The sequence below is a fragment of the Dipteris shenzhenensis genome, chromosome 29, assembly GCF_047967505.1.
Source record: "Dipteris shenzhenensis isolate YYH24624 ecotype China chromosome 29, Dip_SZ_1.0, whole genome shotgun sequence".
Taxonomy (NCBI): Eukaryota; Viridiplantae; Streptophyta; class Polypodiopsida; order Gleicheniales; family Dipteridaceae; genus Dipteris; species Dipteris shenzhenensis.
Window position 1 is genome coordinate 1677838 of NC_141624.1, and position 24320 is coordinate 1702157.

The 24320-nt window shown below is 44.9% G+C and overlaps 1 protein-coding gene across 2 annotated transcripts in view; it reads right to left on the bottom strand.

The window, feature by feature from the left end:
- Positions 1–4117: 4117 nt before the first annotated feature.
- Positions 4118–24320, bottom strand: part of LOC147882295 (hydroxyproline-rich glycoprotein family protein) — a 53452-nt gene continuing 33249 nt past the window's right edge. The window contains exons 5-7 of one of the 2 annotated variants that reach the window (XR_015543858.1): positions 6049–6234; positions 5043–5230; positions 4118–4893 (exon numbers count right to left, since the gene is read on the bottom strand). Coding sequence is in view for 1 of the 2 variants with exons in the window: in XM_087400389.1 (XP_087256515.1) it covers positions 5132–5230; positions 6049–6234 (285 nt within the window). In the remaining variant the exon portion in view is untranslated. Of the gene's footprint in view, positions 5231–6048; positions 6235–24320 lie in introns of both variants that reach the window. The other variant, XM_087400389.1, reaches the window with a different exon arrangement.

Sequence of the window (24320 nt, forward strand, 5' to 3'; positions counted from 1 at the left end):
GAGTGCAAAGCACAAGATTATAACCAATCAAGAAGAGGTTGATATTCTCTAGAGATGTCTTATTGGTGAAACAACTTCACATTTTGATCATCCAACCACCCTTTCAATGCCACATATTTTACTCTAGCTTTTGAGAGAATTTCATTGCCAACACATTCAAAACGTGATAATCAACTATGCTTACATAAAGAAAAGGGAGGCAAATTTGGAAAATTGTGGATATGGCAACTAGCATGTTCCTCATAAAATGTTAGAGAGCTCCACAACACCACCTAAAAGATGTTCACCATACAAATTTTGAATTGTGAGGGCTTCAAGTTTTTTAACCTCAACCTCTTTTGCACGTCTTCAAAGATGATGTTTTATCTTGAGCCTCCATCAATAAGCACTCCCCTCACCATGTGATTCCAGATTTGAATGTCAATCATGGGCACCCCTTCATCCTAGATTTCCATTTTGGTCACCTCAATCCTTTTGTGAGGGGTGTAGCCATAGGTTATTGGCCAATGATTGGATTTGAAAGAATTTCACAATGGGGAGCAAGTTCCCTCATTTGGCCCTTGGAGATCATCATAATCAATTCTCAAAACTTTTCCTAAGTTGAGTCAATCTATTTTTTATCCTCTAGTCCTTTAGATTCATCTTCACTCTCATAATCAAGACTATGTTTCATTTGTTCATTCAGTACCCTTGGTCGGTCATTAGTTTTCTATCGACTTGATAACTCCCCTACTTAAATAAGGGGTCCTTTTTCCTTGAGGTCATGGATTATTTCCTTTTCCATTTTCTTTTCTTGTTTCCAACAAAACCATCACTCTATTGGCTTCTTTATGATCATCTAGGCTGTTCCTTGTGATCTTGTGACAACCTTTGTATCCACTTTTGCCAATACCACACCTGCTACTAGTAGTCCACGATAATCTTGATCACATTCCTTTTGGAACATGCCACATTGTTTCTTCCACAATTGGCATCTGCTCTTCTAGTGACCTTCCATGCCACAAAAGTAGCATGCCATGTTGGTGCTCTTCGTTCTGTCTCCTTGATAGGGTCTTCTTGTGCCTTATTTCAACTGGCAGATTTTACCATTTGTTTGTGCTTATTGAACCAATATTCTTCAGTCCTGTCGCCTAAATTATTGCAAATGTTTCAATACTTGCTTGACAAACACTCATTTGCCATATGGCTACGTACTTTGCACTTGTGTCACTAGGCCTCACCCTTTTTTGGGGTGCCACTAAAGCCTATTTCTTTTGGAATTTTATTTAACTCTTCCTTCGCTACCTTGATTTCTTTTTTTTTTACCACTTCGTCTTTGTCTTCTTCATCACTATTCACTTCTCAAATCACCACTTTTTTTCCCAGGGTTCCATGTTTCCCTTCTTGACCACAATCACTCTATTGATAGATTCATTGTACATCCTTGCTACATATGTTAGCCTCATGTTGTGCAACTGAGCTCCACCATGAGGGAAGTCATTAACCAAGACTATGAACGTCATTTCATCTTGTGCATTCTCGAGCTAATTAGTCAAGGTGATTGTCATTTATGCTACAAATTTGCACACCAATTTGCCTTTCTGTTGTTGAGATTTAGAAAATTCATCTTCCTGAAACCACGCAGCTTTCAAATTATCCCATGTGGCAAACTACTCATAAGGTATTTTTCATACCATTTGATGGCTTTGTCTGCAAAAGTGATCAAGTACTCTCTCTCCATGTTAGCTTGCAAAATCACTACCATTCATAGAAAGTTATGTAGATGAGATCGTGCATTCTCCCCCTTATGTCCCATGAATTTTTGTAATTTCATTGATACTTTTCGTCCGCTTGCTACCTCATCACTTTGTGGTGGGCTGGCTCAAAATTTGTCTATTTTGGCTTATTTAGCCCAGTTTGGTCCTTCGCCTTGTGATGGCTGTCAAGATCTGCTTCTTTGTTCTTGCCAAAACTCACCCAAATTTGCTAGAGGTGGGGTCTTGACTCTTTTGGTCATGGCCTTCTCCCTGTCTTTGTTCAATGTTTGTAGCGGCAAATTTTTTGGCTTGCACGCTTTCCTTCTAGTGATCCACTCTTTGCTTTGTTGTTGGTATCTTAGTTCACGCTTGGTTCTTGCACGCATTGGCTCCAACATTTGCTACTACTTTCTTTTCTTGCAATCCACTAGTTTCTCCAATGCAGACCACTTTCGATTCCCTAGCACTATTGCCAAATGTTAATCTTGAATCATGGTACTACATGCTAGTGCTATGGTTCATCTCATGGTCCTTTGTTTTGTTTTGGGTGTGTGACCACTTGCCATGTCTAGATGACCAATGCCGTGTTCACTCTCATCAAGCAATGGGAATCCTTGTGTAGAGAATATACATGGTGTGGGGTCAAGGGGGGATGTGCAACTTAGAAGATCATGTTGTATAATAAGTGGCCTTTTGTGTTGTGGACCTTCTCTCGTCTTTCCCTTTTCATTTACATGGTTTTAAAGCTTATACTTCTGAGTCCATTTAAGAAGATGAACTACATCTTTGCCTCACGTCATGTGAGCCTATGACTACAAATGCAATCTTGCAACTAATGAAAGACTCACATTTGAGGTACGGCCAAATAGAGATGAAAAAAAAGCACAAGTGGGTTTTATAAGAGAAAAGACAAAGACTACATAGTGCATGAATGTGTGTTGTGTGTGTGAAGGTTTGAGATGGAATTGATGGTCTTTGAGAATAATACAATCTGAGATGTTTGGGGAGAATCTTGAAGGTGGTAGAGAAGTATAGCGAACGAGAATAGAGGTGTCCGAAGAAGATTGGAATTAACAAATGGTCGAAAGGGACTTGAGCCAATGAGTCAAGCCAAGCATCCATGATCAACATCACAATACCCAAGGGGTGCAAAGGTGGCATAGACTCAATGTTGTCACCTAAGGGAGGAGAATCCACCCTTATTTTAATGCCCACTTTGCCCAATTAACCATCACTTTGCATAGGCTAATGTTTCAATGACATCCGTTAATGTTTTGGCTATGCCAAGACACATTCTATTTTGTTTTGAAATTTACATTAATTTGGTCTCATGTGGGAAGAGGGGAATGTGCATCAGGATTGAACTCACAACTCAGCCTCACAAGCATGAGTCCAACCATGAAGCTATGGAGCATGATGTTACCGTTGAAAAGAACCATACAAATAATATTTAAAAACCACAATTGGGAGAGGCTCCCCTCATACACGGTATTTCCCTTTATTGATGACCCCCCAACATTTATTATATATAGATATCAATTAGATAAAACCATGATCAATTACAACTTTTCAAAGTTCTCTTTTATAGCAAAAAATATGCCGCTTATACCTCCAACTTTGCAAATAAATTAAAATATTAGTTTTGGTCCTTCTAGCTCCAATTAGGTTGGCCTTGATGCTCACCTTATGATAGAGGCATCAAATACAACTTTGACTTTTGATCACCTTGAACTCCAGGCTGTCTCCGTAGAGTTTTAACGTCGCGATCTTGAACGTCTAGTTTCCTTGATGGCTCCTCTAATCAATCAGCAGTTAGGAACAGCAAAATGAAGAACCCAATACGCTCACCAGCAACCAAAAAGGATAAGCCACAAAGGTGATTAATAATGTAGGTAGAAAAGGCAATTATCTTAAGAGACAAGACCTATAGAGAGAGTGCAACTATGCACAGTGAAGGATCTTGAATGTGCAGGTCTTCTAATGCTGCCAACTAGGCAAGGATAGGGAAGTAGAGAAGGGGAAAAGATTGGTATAGATATCACATATCACACATAAGGAACATGGAGTGGAATGAATATGATGCATGTGAAAATCTCGGGAAAACCACTGAACATAGACTACAACAAGCCTTGCGTGAGTCAACGATTAGATTTTTGAAAATTATCTTCGAAGCAAAGAGAGATACTCACGACTCAAGTATTACACATGCTGAGAATATAAGGCCACAAAAGCCCAACTGAGTAAGAGAAATGGGTCTATCCTTTTTTCTTTTTCTTTTTTGGTCAGAAACGCCAGTCACTGCGTCTTAAAAAAGCTTGGTGGCCACAAAGGCCTTATGCCTTTACAGAGGAATTGGAAAATATGTCCACCTAGCACCTTTCATGGGATGGTAAAGTGACATATGAGAAGAGCTTTAATGATCCGTCGAGCAAAACAGGAGCAGATGCTCCTAAGCTATATCTTAGTGAGCTGCAGACTGCAGTAATTGTGATATTTGAAGTCCTGCAATTCATGGGCACCACTCCACATCTATGGATGTACCAAGATTTTAGATCCACAGAGTAAAACTTCTTACAATTATAACACCATTTTACCAACTTACTAGCAAATATTTCATCGATTGATATTAAAAATCTCATCTTTTCTCTCAAAGACAGTGTAAATCTGGGAAGACACACATGGCCCATTTCATACAATATTTGAAGAGGTAAGACTATGAAGTCTATAGTATAAATCAGTAGTTTGAACTGTTAGCTTTTTAAGTGAGCACAGAACCTTTGACATTGAACCATTCGAGAACCACTCACCATATACAGTCTCAACAAGCCTTAGATTGTGCTTGACTTATTAAAACTATGAACATACTCAATGAGGTAAATATGAGGCATCGCTCTGCATTATAAAAACCATCCTCGCTCGCTTGTCCTACCCCTGACTGCGCTGCTTTATCATGGACATGAGCACAAATAAAGTGCTTGGAATTGCACATGAGAATATGCTTTGCCTCCAAGAATAGTGTTGTCCTTGTTTCAGAATTGTTCATGTAAAAAGTTAATCCACGGATTTAAAATCTGACATTCGAAATTGCATTGCAACCAAATATAAGGAGCAACAACGCTCCAATTTCTACGAGTGGTTGGCATTTAATTTGCAACTGCTGAAAAAGAAAAGGGGAGAATGTCGTATTGCTCCAAAAAATTATTACTCTGTTAAATCTGAATGATCAAACTTGAAACTTCGAATGGAAGGTCTCGACAGAACTGAAGAAGGTATGAACTCATGTACAGCTAATCTGCAAAGACTGACCTATTCAGTAGATGTCACCCAGACACTTTGCATTGAAACCATGTGCTAGCTCATAAAACCTCAACTGGTCTTGAATCATCTTGATGTTATCAGGACTGGGATGCGGCACCATATTGGTACTGAGAAAGTTCATCCACCATGTTTGCAAGCATCCATTGCTTTTCATCGAGATTCATTCCAGGATTGCTCTGCAGTGCAGCGCAGACCAAAAGCTTGTCAAGTATATTAAAAAACAAAACAAACAAGGATCAACTGCAGACAACCATTCATCTTCAAACTTCAAAGAGACAGAACTGGCCATGCGAGGATTGAAGGCGGCAATGAGCTACAAAAGATAATGAGCCCTGATTCTGCTTACCACCACCATGCCATGTCTGCTCTCTGCTATTCCAAGAAAGATAGATGAGCAACTGTTAACAAGTCAGCAGCCCTAAGCTTGCCATCGCATTTAATGTTCCCTAAGAAGTCCTTTGAGAGGCCGAGTATCTAAATGTGAACCACCTAAACTACAGGGCCTCAAAGAAGGGGAAAACGTTTTATGATCATAGTATTCAATACCAATTTTGACTTCCTTTTTCAAAGCTACACTTCAGGTCCATGACACTGTAGTACTAAATATCCAAGTGAGACTGTGATGCTCAGGGTAGGAGCAACAGCTTGAAGAAAGCATTGAAATCAAACAATGGTCAACTGGTTCAAAAAAAATTTGCAGCTTGGTTTCCAAAACCTAGTCATACTCTACAAGAGAATCTGCATTAAAGCCTGGCATTTTAAATTCAATCCAAGATTTAAGGGGACAGATTACCAAGGTGATCTCATTTACCTAGAGACGCTACACTTGCAGCTAGTGCATCCATTACTTTGTTTGCATAACTCAATACATGTAAACTTTCCATTCAAGTAACTACCCAAAAAACATTATGGCAGTTTCAAACATAGAACGATGCACAGATTAACTATATTCACAGTAAGATCCAATCTATCATTCATTACACACAATACCAACCTTCAATGTAGTCAAGCTTCGCTGGACAAGGGACTGCAGCTTTGGACCAACGTCTGAAGGGAGAGTGTTTGCAATTTCCTCCAAATCTTCATTCTCTTGTTTTGCTGTGTACCTTCCTGGTCCACTATGTCGTTCCACAAACTCCTCGAAGTATGATGCATTACTTAGCACGTCCTTGACCATCCTCTGCAGTATCAAAAGAACGACATTTAAAAATACAGACAGTACATGGAGTAACAATAATAAATACATTTTATCCACTGTAGCACTCCTTTACTTGGCTTGGTTCAAAACCCCACTCCTTTAGCTCATGCCATAGTCTCTCACCCAACTTGTTCTTGTTGGAGAATCTAATCATGTATCTCTAGCCCAAGTTCCCTGACTATGCATCCATACCGTTCGGAAAAAACTTCCATATGACTCTCTGGCATTTGACCTGAGCCCACTACGATATCCTGTATTCCCTCTTTTTCTCTTGGACCTGAGCCCACTACGATATCCTGTATTCCCTCTTTTTCTCTTGGCTTCCCGATCTCCGACACTAAGTCTTCAATGAGATCACCAATAGCATCATGCCCTTGATCCAAAAGTCCTCCATGTCACCTGCATCAGTCAGTATCATCTCAAGAAGCCCTGCTGGCGCTGCACTATATGCTCCTGCACAGCCCACTGCAGTGCCCACAAAATGCCTTGGCTGGATTGCCAATGGCCTCTAAGTGAGGTCCGTTTTACACGGTTAAAGTCCTCCCAACATGGCCAACTGGCCCACTCTTTGACCCGATCGCAGTCTGCCTAGAGACCACACAGGCTGGTCCCAGCCTGTGGGGTATTCGACTGGCAGCCAAGTCTGCTGACCTGCTGCCCTAATCTGGCCTATATAAGGCCCTCTCTACAGCGCCTCTAACTGGGCATTGTCCCAGCATATATATACATATACATATAAATATACATCTATACATACACCTATATATCTATCTCATATATGCGAGCGCACGCGTCTCTCTCTCTCTCTCTCTCTCTCTCCCCCAGGAGATCACGACCGGCCACACTTCCAGACAGTCGATCTATCATGATCTTCAACACCTCCCGAGCAGAACTTCAGCGACATAGTTTCACATACCAAGGGGAGCCAGTGGAGATAGTACAATCGTATACCTATCTTGGAGCAGTTTGCACGAGACCTGTCTTAACGATGACACACAGTCCGAGCACGACTTACATGAGGGCAGGGGCTCTAGCTCGTCTAGAGAGACTGTTTCCAAGAACACTTCCCGGATCCCTCGATGAAGGGGTGGTTGATACACTAGTGAGACCGACAACCATGTATGCAGCATCCTTCTAGGGATGTGATTTACCGACAGCTGAGTGGCGGAGATTCAAGAGGCTACAGGTTATGATGGGATCCAGGATGATCTCGATGCCATCTTTCAGACAGTGACATATCTACACAAGGTATGGGCCTTGCTCCTTGCCCAAATGGACATTGCCTAGGCTGGCATTAGAGTCATCTAGACGGCTAGCTGAGAGCGGGACAGCAAAGCCTAGTATGCACGCATCTCCAGTTGGTCTTGGTCTCAGGGTATTCAGATGGATCGCCTCCCCCCCTTTCAGTATAGTTTGGACTCCCCATCCCTCCAAATCCCACGAAATGAGATAACAATATCATATGGTTGGACCTACTATAGCTATACACATCACGGACTTAGGAAGGGGACCAAGAGTTCTCTACCAAGATCCACTTCTACCAGGATCACTTCCTCAGAGTATCAGAGGAGGGACTAATCATCAAGCCCCAATATCTGGAGGACAGACAGGTTACCCATGCGTTGAGGCATAGGACAAATGCGGGTCTCCTCTCATCCGCTGAGGAACGAGGCAAGGAGGGCTGCAACGGACTTGTAGGCAACCTATGCACACAGGAAGCAGTGAAGACAGAGGAGCACTTCCCGTGTATTTGCCCTGCTTAATATGAGATCCGAGGACGCTATCATTGCTTCTCTCAAGAGGGAAATTGGTTCGGCCCACTCTCCCATTTGATCCACTTCCATGACCAAGTTTTTGTTGGCCTCTATTTCATGGAGATGCGATGACACAGAGACTCTGCTACACCAGATAGACATCAGGAGGGGACAGCACCACATTGTTAGAAATGACCCAACAGAGGGTACGCACAGCGGAAGACTTATAGTAATGCCCAGGAGCTCACACTCTGTGTGTGTGGGATGTGGAATCACAAACTTCTTTACTTAATGTGCATCACATAGATGTGCAGACTCATCAATAGACAATGAACCAGCCAGATAGAGAAACCACCAAAATATATATTTTCGTCCAAAACTATGGACACAATACAAAAGAGATAGATCCAGAGTCCCACCAATGGTGTGGTCCTTTGATCTAACCACAAGGTCCTTCTCCTATCTGTAAGTTATCTCTAGACTCGAGCCCGCGTGCTCCACCTCGAGCGTCTGTAGACTTTCCGTCTAGTGTTCTCTTCTCCACCTTACTGCCTGTGAATCAGCCTAGGTGGGCAGCCCCTGCTAAGCTTTGTCTGCAGCACACAGGTCCCTGTTCCACTGCTCCAACCTGCTTGTGAATGGCTGCTCCAGAAGGTATGATGATCCCAGCACCTTGCTGCCCTAGAAGACAGCCAAGGTCCAGCCTCTCCCTAGAGCTAAGTCTGCAGCACCTGTTGCACTCTCTCACCTCCTGTAGATAGACCCAGAGAGTAGGCTTCCTGCTGCTCCTTTCTGCCCTGGAACTGCTGGCTGCTGGATGATTTGTGAGGCATCAAGCCTCTCCTTTTATAGGTCCTAAGGCCTGCTGTAGAAAACTGACCAGCCAGCTTCATACTGGCCGACCAGTCTGCTGCTGATCCAGCCCTTTAAGGGCTCACAAAAACAGGCCTTTATGGCCCACACTTTTAGGGCTTTTGGCCCTCCAATCTAGGCAAGGGCCCAGCCCCTAGGTCAGTCCTATATAAGGCCTGGTTGGCTGCCTCAAAGCAGCCCAACCAGCCCCTCTCCTGGCTGATCCATGTGCTGGTCTGTCCCGCCTCTGCTGCGCCACTCTGATCTGCCCACTTGCAGGCCCATCTGTACCCACCTTGCCACGTGGCACTGCGCCACTGGCCCATGCCATATGCGCCCTATTGCGGGCCTTCCTGCAGGCTCCAGCCCGCCCTGTTTGCAGCGCCATGGTTGCGCCTCTCTGCTGCAGCATCCTTGCCTCCTGCCAGGTCTATACCAGGCCCGTACAGCCACGTATGTATACCGTACCCTTCCGTACTGCTGCGCCGTCTGTCCTTGCTGAAAATCCCTGCGCAATCAGGCTGCTGCAGATCCCTGATGTCCACGTGTCTGCCCTGTACATCAGGAGCTCCACGACTTGCCAGGTACCCTTCTTGCTTTGTGTGAGGTGCTGCCCATGTGGCAGTCCCCTCCCTTTCTCTTCTCTGGGCGCATCTTCTGCCCTAGGTCTCCCTCCCCCACGCTGTCCTCATTTGGGGGCTTACAGATGGGGAGGTGACCATTCCAACACACATGACACTGACCGGGCACAAAGACACGTCATTGATTTTTATGCCAGTCAGCCCCAGGACACATCAGAGTAGAGAATGAGAAGATAGCAAACATGAGGATAGCATGGATTACCTAGCAGAGACGACGCAGAACGGCACATCAAGCACCGCAGAGGATGACCAGAGCACATGATAGAGGTCCAGCCCATCTCTGCTCTACTTAGAGGAGACAGACCGACCCAAGGTGTCACCTTGGATTTCGCCCACCGCATACAAAGATCCCCCTTGCCACGGCGAAAGATAGCTTGACAGCTACAAATACACGACATCGGAGGGATACCACGACTTCCAAATATGTCCCCGGAGCTTTTGTACTACCTACTGGAGTCTCTTGAGAGCCTCAAAGAGAGTGTTTTTCGGGTTTTGAGTTTATGAGATCATTAGCTTAGCTTAGCACTCGGCAAGGGCCTTAGCAAGTCCTTTGCTTCAGCCCATCGCAGCTTGTATGAGTCATTCTGTTGATTGTACTGTCTCATAGGCCCATACAATCTCTCTCTCTCTCTCTCTCTCTCTCTCCACACACACACACACTTTTTTTTTTTTTAAGAAACCTTTTTATTAAATAGAATGTGCATTCATAGCTGTCCTAGAGTGGAATGCCTACCACTCAAAAGACACGCATGCACGTCGCATGCACACATACATATATGTGTACACACACACACAACATGCAATAGGTCATGTTCAAGTAATAACAATGTGACCTTCATGAAACCTTTATGCGAGATACTTCAATGACACCACTGAAAAGAGAAGGGGGGGGGGGGGGGGGGGAGAGAGAGAGAGAGAGAGAGAGAGAGATTTATTAACATCCGCGGAAGACCTCGTGGGCCTTTGGGACAAGGTACAAAGTATACCAAAAAGGATGATCTCATACAAGCCTCAGAGGGCTGGAACAAAGAGAGAGAGGGGGGGGTAGCAACCAATTGGGTCCTTGTACCCACTGAGGACCACCCCACTCCAAAACAATGTGTAGGGGAAAATATATACCTTTGTATGACTAGAATATATCCAACCGTACAAATTTAGAAAGTTTGTTGTTCCAAAGTCCAAAAATCTAAAGTTTGTTGTGTAGGGGGATTTATTTTACTTTGGAGAATACAACTAAAAAACACTCTTTACAAGAGCCATGAAGAGCAGCTTCTAGAACAGAGCAAAACCCCAAAACTTGGAAAAAGCTCCACCGCTGCAATGCTCACTGTATCCTATGATGAGAACCATTTCTACGAGGCTGGAGTAGAGGATAGTGTTGTCCACAGGATTGCACGGTGCATGTGTGAGTTTGAGAATAGAAAGAAGTAGAAACTGAACGGAGAGCTAAGAGACGTGACTGAGAAAAAATGGAGGAAAGCAAGGGCTATAGAGGCTCTTGCAAGGAAACTATGGACCGAACTATTGCGAAAACGTTAAGGTTGCCTCCTAACTACTAACCTAGGCTGAGCCTAACTATCCTAGCTAGTTCTCCAGTCGGTACAAGTTACTTGCACCTAAACCAAAGGCTGGGAGTCGACCTACGCAGCTCGTGCTTGACACATCCTTAGACAAGGGTTCACACTGGGGCACGGCATACGACAAAAGCACTTATCAGGGTAACTACTTTTGTACATTTATGCACTTAATATTGAGTCGAGTGTGTAACAACGCACCCTACAGCAAGGGTGCATGTGGCATTCCTCCTACTGAACTTGGCAGTAGGTTCTGTTGAAGGTCAACATCTGCTAATGTCACATGGGTAGGTTAGGTAGAGAGTGAGGGCCTTGCTTGTGGATGTGCCCGCCCCTTGTGAGGATAGAGCAAGGTAGGTCTGCCCAGTTTGGAGGCCCACCTAGGGGTCCATCTAGGCATGTTGGTTGCCATGGGTCAGCCCCTATTGTGGCGCATTTTGCTAGGCAGGGTTGGGGGCCTATGTGGCTGCCTCTGGAGCTGAAGACCCGCCCCTGCAGACTCACCCCTTAGGCTGAGGTGGGCTGACCTGCTGGTCGGCCACCTTGTCCTGTTGGTCGGCCTATAGGCCTCTAGGGAGTTCAGCCCCTCTATATGGCTGTGTGGTGGTCTATGAGAGGGCTGGAGGGGGTTAGGCCCCTTGGAGCAACTCAGTCGGGCAGAGGGGCAAGGGTTCAGCCCCTATTTGACTGTGGGGCAACCCTTCATAAGTTAGGAGTCAGTAAGTGATTGTGTTGAGACGGTTCAAGCCAAGAGGGGGATTCTTTGACAATACCTATGGCGGTCCTCAGCGGCAACAGAGCATCACAAGATGGATTCCTCCACTTGTTCCAGCGGCACACCCAGGCCCCTAGAGATCATGTTCCAACCAGGAGTTGAGAGGGGGTCTTGGAAGTTAACATCTCCTAATGTCACATGGGTAGGTTAGGTAGAGGGTGAGGGCCTTGCTTTTGGGTGGGCCCGCCCGTCAGAGGTTAGGCTAGGTTGAACCAACGTTGAGTGAGGGCCTTCATTGTGGGGGTGGCCGCCATGTGAGGGTAGAGCAGGGTAGGGCTGAGTGCAAATCTGCCCACTATGGAGGCCCCACCTGGGGAGTCCATCTCGGCTTGTTGGTCGCCATGGGTCACCCTTGCTGTGGCGCATTTTGCTGGGCAGGGTTAGAGGCCTGCGTGGCCGCCCCTGGAGCTGCAGACCTACCCCTTAGGAGGCCTTTACAGGCTGAGGTGGGCTGACCTGCTGGTTGGCCACCTTGCCATGTTGGTCGGCCTATAGGCAGGGGGGTTCAGCCCCTCTATATGGCTGCATGGCAGTCTATGAGACGGCTGGAGGGGGTCGGCCCCTTTGGAGCAGCTCAGTCGGGCGGCAAGGGTTCAGCCCCTATTTGGCTGTGTGGCAGCCCTTTATACCTAGTCAGCCAGTAGAAGTAGAAGTAGAAATTATTATCGTCCACGGGGGGCCGAAAACGACCCATGGGACCCGAACGGTGTACAAGAAAAGTCTCCTCCGATGTGGAGGGGTCAAGAATTTTCAAGTTCTTGACGGTACAAAAAGAGGCGGGTAACAAAAGATCCTAATGCTGCCGGCGAGGCAGTGGAAAGGACTGATGTTAACTATGTGGAGTCTCCCAGTGTAGGGCAGGGGGGGAGCCCCTTTGAAGGGCTGTATGCCAGCCCCCATGGGCTGTAGGGGTCGGCCCACCTAGGGCAAGGGTCGCAGTCCACTTGATCAGCCAACTTGGGGGGGTTGCCCATATATAGGCCCCCCTTCCCTCACTTGTTGCATCTCTGTGTGGATCACAGCTGTGCCTATATAGCAGAGCTTTTCCCCCAGCAGTTGTGGAGTTTTGTCCTAAGATCCCTTGCAGTCGCTCGTCTTTTTCTCTTCTTTCCAGTTCAGCTTGTGAGTGGTTTGCCCTCTCCACTTCTGTTCAGATCCGCTGCACTAATCACAGGTTCATGGCTTCCAAGTAGTCCGCCAAAATCTCACGACAATCCTGGGAAAAAAATTCATCCAACCAAACCACCTCATGGGTTCCGCAAGCTCGAAACATCGTGTAGAACTCCCAAATGCATCGTCCTGACCCATGCTCCAACTTATGATGCTCGGGCTCAATGACTTCTGCCTCGTCAATCACCTCAAGCTGGGGCTCATCTAGGACACTACTAAGGGATAGTCCAATGTAAGGCTTGAGATACGAGAATGGAAGACATCATGCATGGTCAAATTTTCTAGCAAACACAGCTCCATCAAGACATCACTGAGCTTTTTGATGATGGGGAAAGGCCCCAAACTCCTGACAGCTAGGGGTATCACTTGATGGGATATCTCAAGGTGTATGCCCCAGGCACACCTTGGTTTCTATGTGTGTGTGCTAGAGGCACAGTTAGGTGCCCATAAGCACTGTTAGGTGGTGGTAGAAGCCACATAGGATGATTGAGAGAATCTAGGAGCAGATTGAGGAGATGATTGTGGAGCTCAGAGGTCATCAGTGATGTCAGTGATCATGTAAGAGGTGCCTACTTAAGGACCTCAGCTTTCTTCATTCCAAAAGCAAGAATTCTCAGTTTGTGTTCAGTCCATGCTTTCCTTTCAGTTTTCCAACATGGTATCAGAGCCCTTTGATCCTCCGTTAGCCCATTTGTGCCACATCATCTTCTTCTTCTCCATCTTCTTCTTCTTCATCTTCACCATTTCTTCCCTTTCTTCCCAAATCTTGCTAAAGCTTGTTCTCCTTCAGTTCTCCGCCATTCTCCGAGCCCTTCCTGCTGGAGATACCCCTCGAATGGGCGAACCTTCACCTGCAAGGAATTGAAGAATCAACATCACTGCTGGTCGCCATTCCACGAAAATCGTCGAATCTATGTTCTGCGTTTTCTCTGTGTCTGCTCCACCCTTCTCTAATTCCTTTCAGGGGAAGCTTCTCCATACCTTGGGCTATCTTGTGTTGAAATCTGAGCAGCAATGGCTGCATATTCAAGGAGAAAACAAGCCAAAACCAGTCGATTTTGACGACGCTCCAGCCAGCAACATCGCGCGAAATTCTGTCTAACCTCTGCACCAAAAATTTGCCTATATGTGAGCTTTCTTTTGCTTCAGAAAGCCCCTTTTTCTTTGCTTTGGAGAGTGAGATACAAGCCCTCCAAGTTCAGGCCTCTGTTTTGGACAGTTTTGACAAGGTTGTGAGTGTGATGCTACATTAGATGCTACTTTAGCATTTATAATGTTTTAAAGTGTTAAATAGCATCAGTACAACTGTGGCTACAGCTTTGCTGTAAGTTGCTACACCTGGATTTGCTTGGAAAGCTTTCATTTAGCCACCTCTGTGAAGCATGCAAGTGAAAGCATCATTGATTTGTAGTATGAAATTTGGTCACAAGTCTTTGCTATATTAAATGCTTTTACTTTGAAGCTTTTCAATTGTTTTTCTAGCCTTGTAAGAGAGAAGACACTGCCCAATTCTTGCGTTAGACCCTCTCATGGCTACCATCTTGAATATGGATAAGTTCAATGGTAAGGGCTTTCACACATGGCAAATGAAGGTTAAGTTTACATTGATGAGGGAAAACCTCTGGGGGCTTGTCAAACCGGCTTCAACTTCTTCTTCAACAGCCTCCAATGCTGGCGAATCCTCAACTCCGACACGCCGGGCAAGAGATCCTACTAGAGAGGAGAAAGCCTATGGCATCATTGCTCTTGCCTTAGGAGATGACTATATTCATCACATCTCTGATTTGGAGTCTCCTTCAGAAGCTTGGCAGAAGCTTGACATTATTTTTGGTGCTAGCTATCACATCTCAAAATTGTCACTTAAGATTGCTTTCTTTGAATTGAAGATGGTTAGTGGCACTCCTTTGGCTACCCATGTCAATTACATGCGGAGTCTCATGACTCAACTTGCTTCTATCAACTCTCCTATCACTACAGATGATGCAATGGCAGTGTTGCTCAAGAGTATGCCTGAAGATTATGATCATGTTGTTACCACTTTGAAAATTCTTCCTAATCCTAATCTTGAAGGTCTTATCCCTGCTCTTCAAGAAGAAGAAAGGCACATGGAACTCCGGAAAGGCAATGACACAACCTATGCCATAAAAATCTAGAAGGGCAAGTTTTCACCTTGCAATCATTGTGGGAAGACTAATCACCTCTCAAAAGACTGCTTCAAGATCAATCCATGCAAACACTATGGCAAAAACAATCATCATGAAAAGTTTTGTAGAGCCAAAAAGCAAGCAACTTCAAAGTCAGAAATTGCCAATCTACTCTCAGTTGATGTGCCTCCACAAGATGAGGCATCCTATGAAGATTATGCTTTTTGAACCATCTCCATGTATGCTCCAGATCTCTCTTTTTGTTGAGTCAAGGTACTCAGCCTGGATAGTCCTCCAAAATGAATGAAATAAACTATTGTGTTTTGTAAACACCTCTGGTCACCATATGATGTAGGCCATGTGTATGTGTTTTGCTCCATGGTACCTCCTACAGACATTGTGTGCATGTACATGCAGGGGAGATAACCATTGGAAGGTCTTTTGTATCCCTTTTGTTTACTTCACACCCTTGGGAACCCCTTGCTAGCATGAGAACCTAGCCATAGATTTATCCTTGACCACCATGAGATCGCATGAGAAACTATGAGACTAGATGTATCCTTGACATAGCCTGAGGCATTCCCTTGAGGGAGGGTATGATGGGATATCTCAAGGTGTATGCCCCAGACACACCTTGGTTTCTATGTGTGTGTGCTAGAGGCACAATTAGGTGCCCATAAGCACTGTTAGGTGGTGGTAGAAGCCACATAGGATGATTGAGAGAATCTAGGAGCAGATTGAGGAGATGATTGTGGAGCTCAGAGGTCATCAGTGATGTCAGTGATCATGTAAGAGGTGCCTACTTAAGGACCTCAACTTTCTTCATTCCAAAAGCAAGAATTATCAGTTTGTGTTCACTCCATGCTTTCCTTTCAGTTTTCAACCATCACTTGCCCGCTTGCTTAAGCCATTGCTTGATTATGCATAAATAAACCCAATCATCCCCTTTATAATGAACATCTCGCCCCGAATTATGGGCTTGGCAAATATATGCTTATGCATGGTCTAAATTTCTAGCAAACACAGCTCCATCAAGACATCACTGAGCTTTTTGATGATGCGGAAAGGACCAAACCTCCTGACAGCTTGGGGTATCACTTGCCCGCTTGCTTAAGCCATTGCTTGATTATGCATAAATAAACCCAATCATCCCCTTTATAATGAACATCACTGGAATTGCTTTCTGATAGAGGTCCAAGTTTCAGGAGTGAACTGATGGATTTATTATGTGGAAAGCTGAAGATTAAACACAGATATGCAAGTCCCTATTACCCTCAATGTAATGGGATGAATGAAAAATTTAATGGTGTGTGTACTAATATCATGGGAAAGATTATGAGAACCTATGAGAAGGAGTGGGATCTTGCTTTGCACTGGGCTTTATGGGCTTACAGAGTTGCAATAAAAGAAGGCACCCAATTTTCACCATTTCATCTTGTTTACGGGAAAGAAGCTCTATTGCCCTTGGAAGTAGAAATTCCTGCATTATAGATGTTAATGAAGATAAACGAGGATTCAAATTCTACTTTCCAGAACCGGTTATTGGATTTGCAGGAAGCACAACCAGATAGACAAAAGGCGGTGGAACATTATGCTTTAATTCAAGAGGAGAATCAAAAGAGAGCAAACACGAAATTCAAGGATAAGAAAATCAAGGAGGGTGATCTAGTTTTGAGATACAACAGTAGTCTGGATTCTACCTTCAAGAAGAAATTTGTGACCAAATGGGATGGACCTTTTCGTGTGACAAAGAAATTCAAAAATGGATCATATCAACTTGCGGATTTGGATGGCCAACAGCATAAGAATAGAGTCAATGGCTTCAAACTAAAGAAATACTTTCATAGGATCATGAGTGTGGGCAGCTGTGGACCTACTGTGATGAAATCAGACAAGTCAGAAGACCTCATGGATGAGGATATCTCTGAAGAAATGCAAATCTTATATACCTCTATCTGCAAGACATGAATGTCTGCAGACTTGGGATGGGCAAAATGATAGGACAAAATCTGTATCAAGTTTTTGAGCACTTATATAGCTATGGGTAGCCACATAGTTGTACACATCTAGGGTAGGTGTGGGCTTTTGGCATTTGTGGATTTTTCTTTCACAAGCATGATGGACTAATGTATACTTTTTTGAGATAATAAAGTATGTTTTGCAGGGACTTCATGGGAAATGATGAAATGCAATGTGGTTGTACCAGACTTCCAAAGCAAAGGTGTCTAGTGTGTGATCAAGCGAAAAGTTTTTGGGGTCATGTAAAGTCAAGTCATGAAGGGTTTTTTTATATTTTCCTGAGTCAATGTGCACTTGCATGTTACAGGAATTTGATATGTTATGGTGTCCATGTCAAAGGGCTTTTCATGTGTGTGTGAGGTTGCATGCAAGCTTTAATGTGCATGCTAATGTGTGGGGGAATTGTGTGACTAAAGGTCCAAAATGTGCATTTAATGTGATTTGGGGGAAATGTCTTGAGAGTGGTAAAATGTCACTGATGAGGTTGCAAATTAGGCTGACGTGGCTGGACTGATTGGGAAGGCATCCTGCTCATGCGAATGTGGCTACGTGAGAATGAAGGAGGCGCTTCTAGATGGCAAGGTGGCGGCTGGGCGTCGAAGGACGGGACTGTTGCTGAAAGAGGAGGATTGCGCAGAGAGGGAGTTGGCAAGAGGGGGATCGCGCTGCTGAACAGGGGATCTGAGAGGGCAGAGAGGAGCTCTGGAAGAGAGCGCAGGTCGCTGCTGAGTGGCTAGAAGGAGCTCAAAAGCGCGAGGGCCAGGATTGCGCAGAGAAGGGGAGGCCGAGAATATACGTGTTAGAGTTACGAGGGAAGGTGGCGCATCGCGACTGTAGGCTGGGAGGACAGTAGGCAATAAGAGATCGGGGCCTCTTGCTGCTACTGAAGAGGACGACGTATGCCACTATGGAGGTTTGGGATGAATACCGAGGGTGCCAGAGTAGGCACCGTGAGCAAAAGAGGAGTAGCAACACTTATGATCATCCCATGAAAGAGGAGCGCAACTGCAAGCTGCTTGAAGAAGATCGTGAACTGTAGTGGGGAGGGAGCTTGATGGGCATTGGAGAGACTGTGGAAGTGCCTCATGAAGAGACGGCTGCAAGAGAACATGAGTTCGTTGAAGGAGGAGCTGCTGGAGTATAAGGAGGTCGAGGATTGCGCAGGGAAAGGGAGGCCTCGGATCTTTTAGAAGAAGGGAGGAGTCACGGGAGACGGTAGCCCGGTGGGAGTTTTTGCTGGCTGGGCGTCTCGGTTCGTTGTGTGTAAGGAAGTGAGTTTTGCGATGAGCACTGAAAGCTACGGTGATAATTATGTGTACGTGACGGGTGTGGAGGTTCGTAAAGGCATAAGGTCTAGGAAGAAGCTTGCTCGGTAAACAGGAAACTAAAGGAAAGAGAGCTTCTTGGAAGGCCATCGCGACTATGGAGCTTGGGTTTGCAGGAGAATTCCAGAATGAGATCGTGGACAACCAAAGAAGATATTCGCTGTCTTGTAGAAGACAAGATAATGTGTGTATTGTGGCTGATTGATATCGCAGCATGAGCACACAGGGGATTGAGTGGACATTTTGAAGGTTGCAGGCAGTTGGCACTTGGTTAAGAAGCCATCATTGTGTAGAGTATTGCTTTGGAGGGAGCTTTACGAAAGTACTTGATTGGTGACCACATGAGCTGGGAGATCTTGAGATGGGGATAGTGTCTTTGAGTGACTAGGAGAGTGACCTTTAGCCAGGCACTTGCTCGACTGTAGCCATAGAGATTTAGCATGTACGTGATGAGTACGGGCTGTTTACTCTTACTGGAGTCGTGGGTTTCTTGGCTGTGAGAAGCATAGCTATCATGGAGGTTTAGGGCACAATAGTGTTAGAATTATAGATATAATTCAGCAGTGACCAATGTAATTTAATAAACTAGTTAGGGGCACTTTTCCCTCTTTAAGAGGTTTTTCCCCCTAACCGCAGTTAGTTCACTAACTATGGTTAGTGACTACTACGGTTTTGTCACTAGGACAAAACCTTATCTCTCACTCTTTCAGTTGTACTCTTACACTCTTCTATTGCAACTAAGCTTTCAAGCTTTCAGCTCTCAGCTCACTCTCTCTTGCTCTCTCTCTCCCCTATACTCACATTTGGTATCAGAGCCTCGTTGGGCTCTTGCCTCCAGCCCAAGCTCCTGCTGCCGCTCCTACTGCATATTAGCCTCCATCACGAGCCCACAAGCTTTTGCTTCATCTCCATCGTCGTCCGTACAATCTGTACAGACTGTTTACGTACAGTCCCGCACTGCACTTGCGTCACTCGTTCGGACCTGCTACTCCAGCACGCACGTATCTGCGCTGACGACCGTACGATTTCCCTGATGTACCTACTGCGTCATCGCTATTCGTACATGCCGTACCCTGCATCATTCCGTACCTACCATACGTGCCGTACCTGCACATTCCATGATCTGTAGCGTGGTACAGCTCATACCTGCAATCACGCCGTCGCAAGTAATCGTCGCCATACCAACGTGTACCTATTGTACATGCTACAGCTGTACCTGCACGTACAAGCTGTACAGCAGGTCACCGTACCTGCTTCTGTACAGGGCCTGATTCCGTACAACCCGCCGTCGCCGTACATCCTGCAATCCCGTCCATACCTGCGACTGTACAACCTGCTTATCAGTACAATCTGTACTTGGTCATCTGTATTCATTGTACCAGCAGACATTTGCAGTCCTTTGCAGTTATTTGGGTATTTTCAAGTTCACAGTTGCTTGTGAAGCAAACATTGCAGACAGATTTGCAGATTTGGTCTGAAATTTGGGGCTTTCTGCTGAAATTGCAAAATTTGGGGCTTTCTGTGCTTTTGCCCCTTTCTGGTTGCAATTTCAAGCTCGAAATTTGGGGCTTTCAATTCTGCAGCACAATTTCTTGAAGAAATTTGGGGATTTTGTAATTACACTGCAATTTCGCAGTGAAATTTGGGGCTTTTGCAAACAGAGCGCAATTCTTGCAACATTTGGGGCTTTTGATCAATTTGCCCCTTTCCGGTTGCAATTTCGGGCCTATTTTGGGGCTTTTGTGTTGGGAGAGCAATTTTGGAGATTTCAGTTCATACTGCCTTTCTTGAAGTGTTTTGCAGCACTTTTGGCAGATTCTGGAGAGTTTTTGATGCTTGGACAGATTTCTGACAGTGCAAGTGCAGAAATCTGAGTTGCATTTACAGCCAGTGCTTGGCTGTGTTTTTTGGGAGTTGTGCATTTCATTCCCAGTAAGGGAATTCAGTCTTGTATCTACTAAAATCTCTTTCTTAGATATGGCCCAGCAAAATCAGAATGATTTCCAGTTCGGTGGTCTTTCACAGGAAGACAAGTTGGATGGTACCAACTACTCCCTCTGGAGTTTTATGGTACACAATATTCTGATTTCTCGCAATTTATGGGATTATGTGAATGGGGGTGAGATCAAACCAGCAGGTATGGCACCTAATACCCCTCCTCAGCAAGGAGGTGGAAGAGGTCATGCACAGGGTGCAGCTGCAGAACAAGTTGTTGGTGCAGCTATAGCCACTACTCCAGAGCGGAAGAGATGGGATTCACGGGATGCCTTAGCTTTGTCATGCATCTCTCTTTCACTGAAAAGATTTATCATTCCGCATATCCGGTCGTGTAAGACCTCGAAGGCAACGTGGGATATCTTAGAAAGCATGTATGCAGCCCGGAATGATGCAAGGGTATCTTTCTTGAAAAGAGAGTTAAGTAATACACATATGGAAGAGGGTGACTCCATGTCAGTCCACCTCACAAAGCTACAGGATCTCAGAGAGCAATTATTGAACATAGATGAGATTATTCCTGATTCAGAGATGATTACCACCACTCTGAATTCTCTTCCTGAGTCTTATCTCAGCTTTCATACCTTGCTGAACTTATCATTGAGGGGGGGTGCAAATCCTCCCACTTTTCATAAGTTGATAGGACTTCTGCTTCAGGAAGAGCAGACCAGGAAAAACTTGGCTTCACGTGCAGGTGAACAAGCTATGCTCTCAAAGTTTAAGTCAAAAACAAAGGGACAGGCAAAGACATCAGTAAATCAGCCTTCCAGTGGGTCAGGACAGCCTTCACAAAAGGCTAAAAATGATGCAAGTAAGCCCAAGAAGAAGGGTTTTTGTCATTACTACAAAAAGCCAAGTCATCACATTGCAGAATGCATGAAAAGGCTTGCAAAAGAGAAGAAAAACAGCTCCGGTATGGCTGTTTCAGATTCAGCTCCTCATGCATCTGACAGTGGGGATGCTACAGCCAACTTTGTTGGACAGGATTATGCCTTTTTATCTTGCATTTCAGATTCTAGGCTGGCTGTTCCAGATGCTTGGGATAGTACAGCCACTTGTAATGATGATACATATGCCTTTTTGGCTTGCAGTTATGACTCTTCTACGGATGCATCTGCTCTCAGTGTCAATGAAACACTGAATACTTGGTATTTTGACAGCGGTGCATCCAAGCATATCACTTCTAGGAAGTGTCTCTTTACTTCCTTGCATCCACCTCCCGTTGGTAAGAAATTCACTTGTGCCAATAACTCGTCATATTCAGTACGTGGCACAAGAGAAGTTGAGCTTACTACCATTGATGGCTCAGTTTTCAGACTTTCACATGTCTTATATGTGCCTGGTATCACCAAGAATCTTCTTTCAGTGTCCACTCTTAACAGGGCTGGATTTCAGGTCATCTTTGAGGATGACAAATGTGCTGTCCGAGACAGGGAAAATGATTATGCCTTGAGATTATCTAGTACTCTGCTGCGTGGGCTTTTTCAGCTTGATCTTTTTGAGAAAAGAGCAGCCCATGCTCTTGCAGTTTCTACTCCTACTGCTGCCATGTAGAATGCAGAATTATGGCATGCCCGATATGGCCACATGCACTACAACAGCTTGATGACGCTTCAAAAGCACTCTATGGTTGATGCATTGCCACCTCTTGAGATACCTCCTCCACATGCCTGTGAAGGATGCATTTTAGGCAAGATGCATAGATTCCCCTTCGAAAAGGATGGTTCAATTAAAGCTGTCTGCAAATTACAGCTTATACATAGTGATGTCTGTGGTCCCATGAGGACTCCATCATTGGGTGGTCATTTCTACTTTGTTACTCTTATTGATGATTACTCCAATTTCACTTGGGTCTTTGGGCTGAAGTGCAAATCAGAAGTGTTCATGGTGTTTAAACACTTTTCAGCCATGGTTGAAAATGAAACTAGACTCAAGATACAGACATTACGCACAGATAGAGGTGGGGAATACTTGTCTGCAGATTTTGATGCTTTTCTGAAAGGCAAGGGTATTGTGCATCAGCTCACAGTGAGGCTGACCCCTCAGCAAAATGGCAAAGCTGAGAGGAAAAATAGAACTCTAGTGGAGATGGACAGATGTATGCTGAAAAGCAAACACATGCCTCACAAATTCTGGCTTGAAGGTCTGACGTGTGCCAACTACATTTTAAATCGGGCTCCCACTAAGACTTTGAAAACAAAAACTCCCTATGAGGTCTGGAATGGGAGAAAGCCTTCAGTGGATCATTTCTGAGTCTTTGCATGCCTTGCATATGCTCATGTGCCAGTTGAATTTCGGCATAAGTTGTCAGATAAGGCAATAAAGTGCATATTTGTTGGGTACAGTGCAGAAAGCAAGGGGTACCATCTCTACAATCCTGCTACACGCAAGATCATTGTCAGTAGAGATGTGATATTTGCAAAAAATTCAGCTCACACTCAGGCTGAATTTCATATGCCTTCTTCTTTAGAGGATGTTTTTGAGGGGTTACTACCCATTGCTTTGGGTTCCCCTGCTGATATTTCTGATGCAAATCAGAATTTACAGCCAACTCCCGATGCTCCAGTTCAGCCACAAGATGTCTTGCCACCTCCACAGGCAGTGGAACAGGTGGTTCAGCAAGAAATTGCAGACATACATGCAGCAAAAACAGTCCCAAACTGGCTGTTACAGACTCTCAGAGAGAGTAAGATTGATGCTCCATTACTTGGCAGGACTCGCAGTGCAGCAAGGCACATGAAAGGTGCTAATTCAGTGGAATCAACATATGCACGTACTCTTCTCGATGAGGAGCCTGCAACATTCGAAGAAGCAAAGGACAATGTGCATTGGATGAATGCCATGCACGATGAGTTGCAGTCCATTAAGAAAAATCAGACTTGGGATGTTGTAGACTTGCCACCAGGTAAACATGCCATTGGCACACGATGGGTTTTCAAGGTGAAACGGAAGCCAGATGGCTCCATTGACAGATACAAAGCAAGGCTGGTTGCTAAAGGCTATGCTCAGAAAAAGGGCATAGATTATGAAGAGACTTTTGCTCCTACATCCCGGATGACCACCATCCGATCTGTTATTGCAATGGCTGCACATTTTGAGTGGAATGTTCATCAGTTGGACATAAAAACAGCCTTCTTAAATGGAGACTTGCTGGAAGAGGTTTATGTCAAACAACCTCCAGGCTTTGAAATTACAACAAATGCACTTCAGGTATGCAAGCTAAACAAAGCTTTGTATGGGCTGAAACAGGCCCCTCGTGCATGGTATGCCAAGATTCATGCCTTTTTGACCAGCAAGGGGCTGCACAATAGTCCTACTGAGAGCACCCTCTACATCAAGCTGGATGGGGGGGAAATTTTAGTCATCCTTCTTTATGTCGATGACTTACTGCTCACAGGGTCCAATGAAGATAATATTGCAGATTTCAAAGCTGATTTGCAGACCACCTTTGACATGTCAGATTTGGGGCTGCTTCACTTTTATTTGGGGATCCAGTTCTCTCAAGAGGGACGTGGCACTGTTATGTCTCAGTCCAAGTATATGCAGAAACTCTTGGACAGATTTAACATGCATGATTGTAAGCCCATAGCCACTCCCATGGAGCCGGGGCTGAAACTCACAATGCATGATCCAGGAGAATCAATTGATGCCACATCTTACAGTCAGGCTGTTGGATGCCTCATATATCTCTGTAACACTAGACCTGATATTCAGTTTGCAGTATCTCAAGTGAGCAGGTATATGCACAGCCCAAAAACTATGCATTGGCAGGCAGTTAAGCACATCTTCCGTTATTTGCAGGGCACGAAGTCTTTTGGC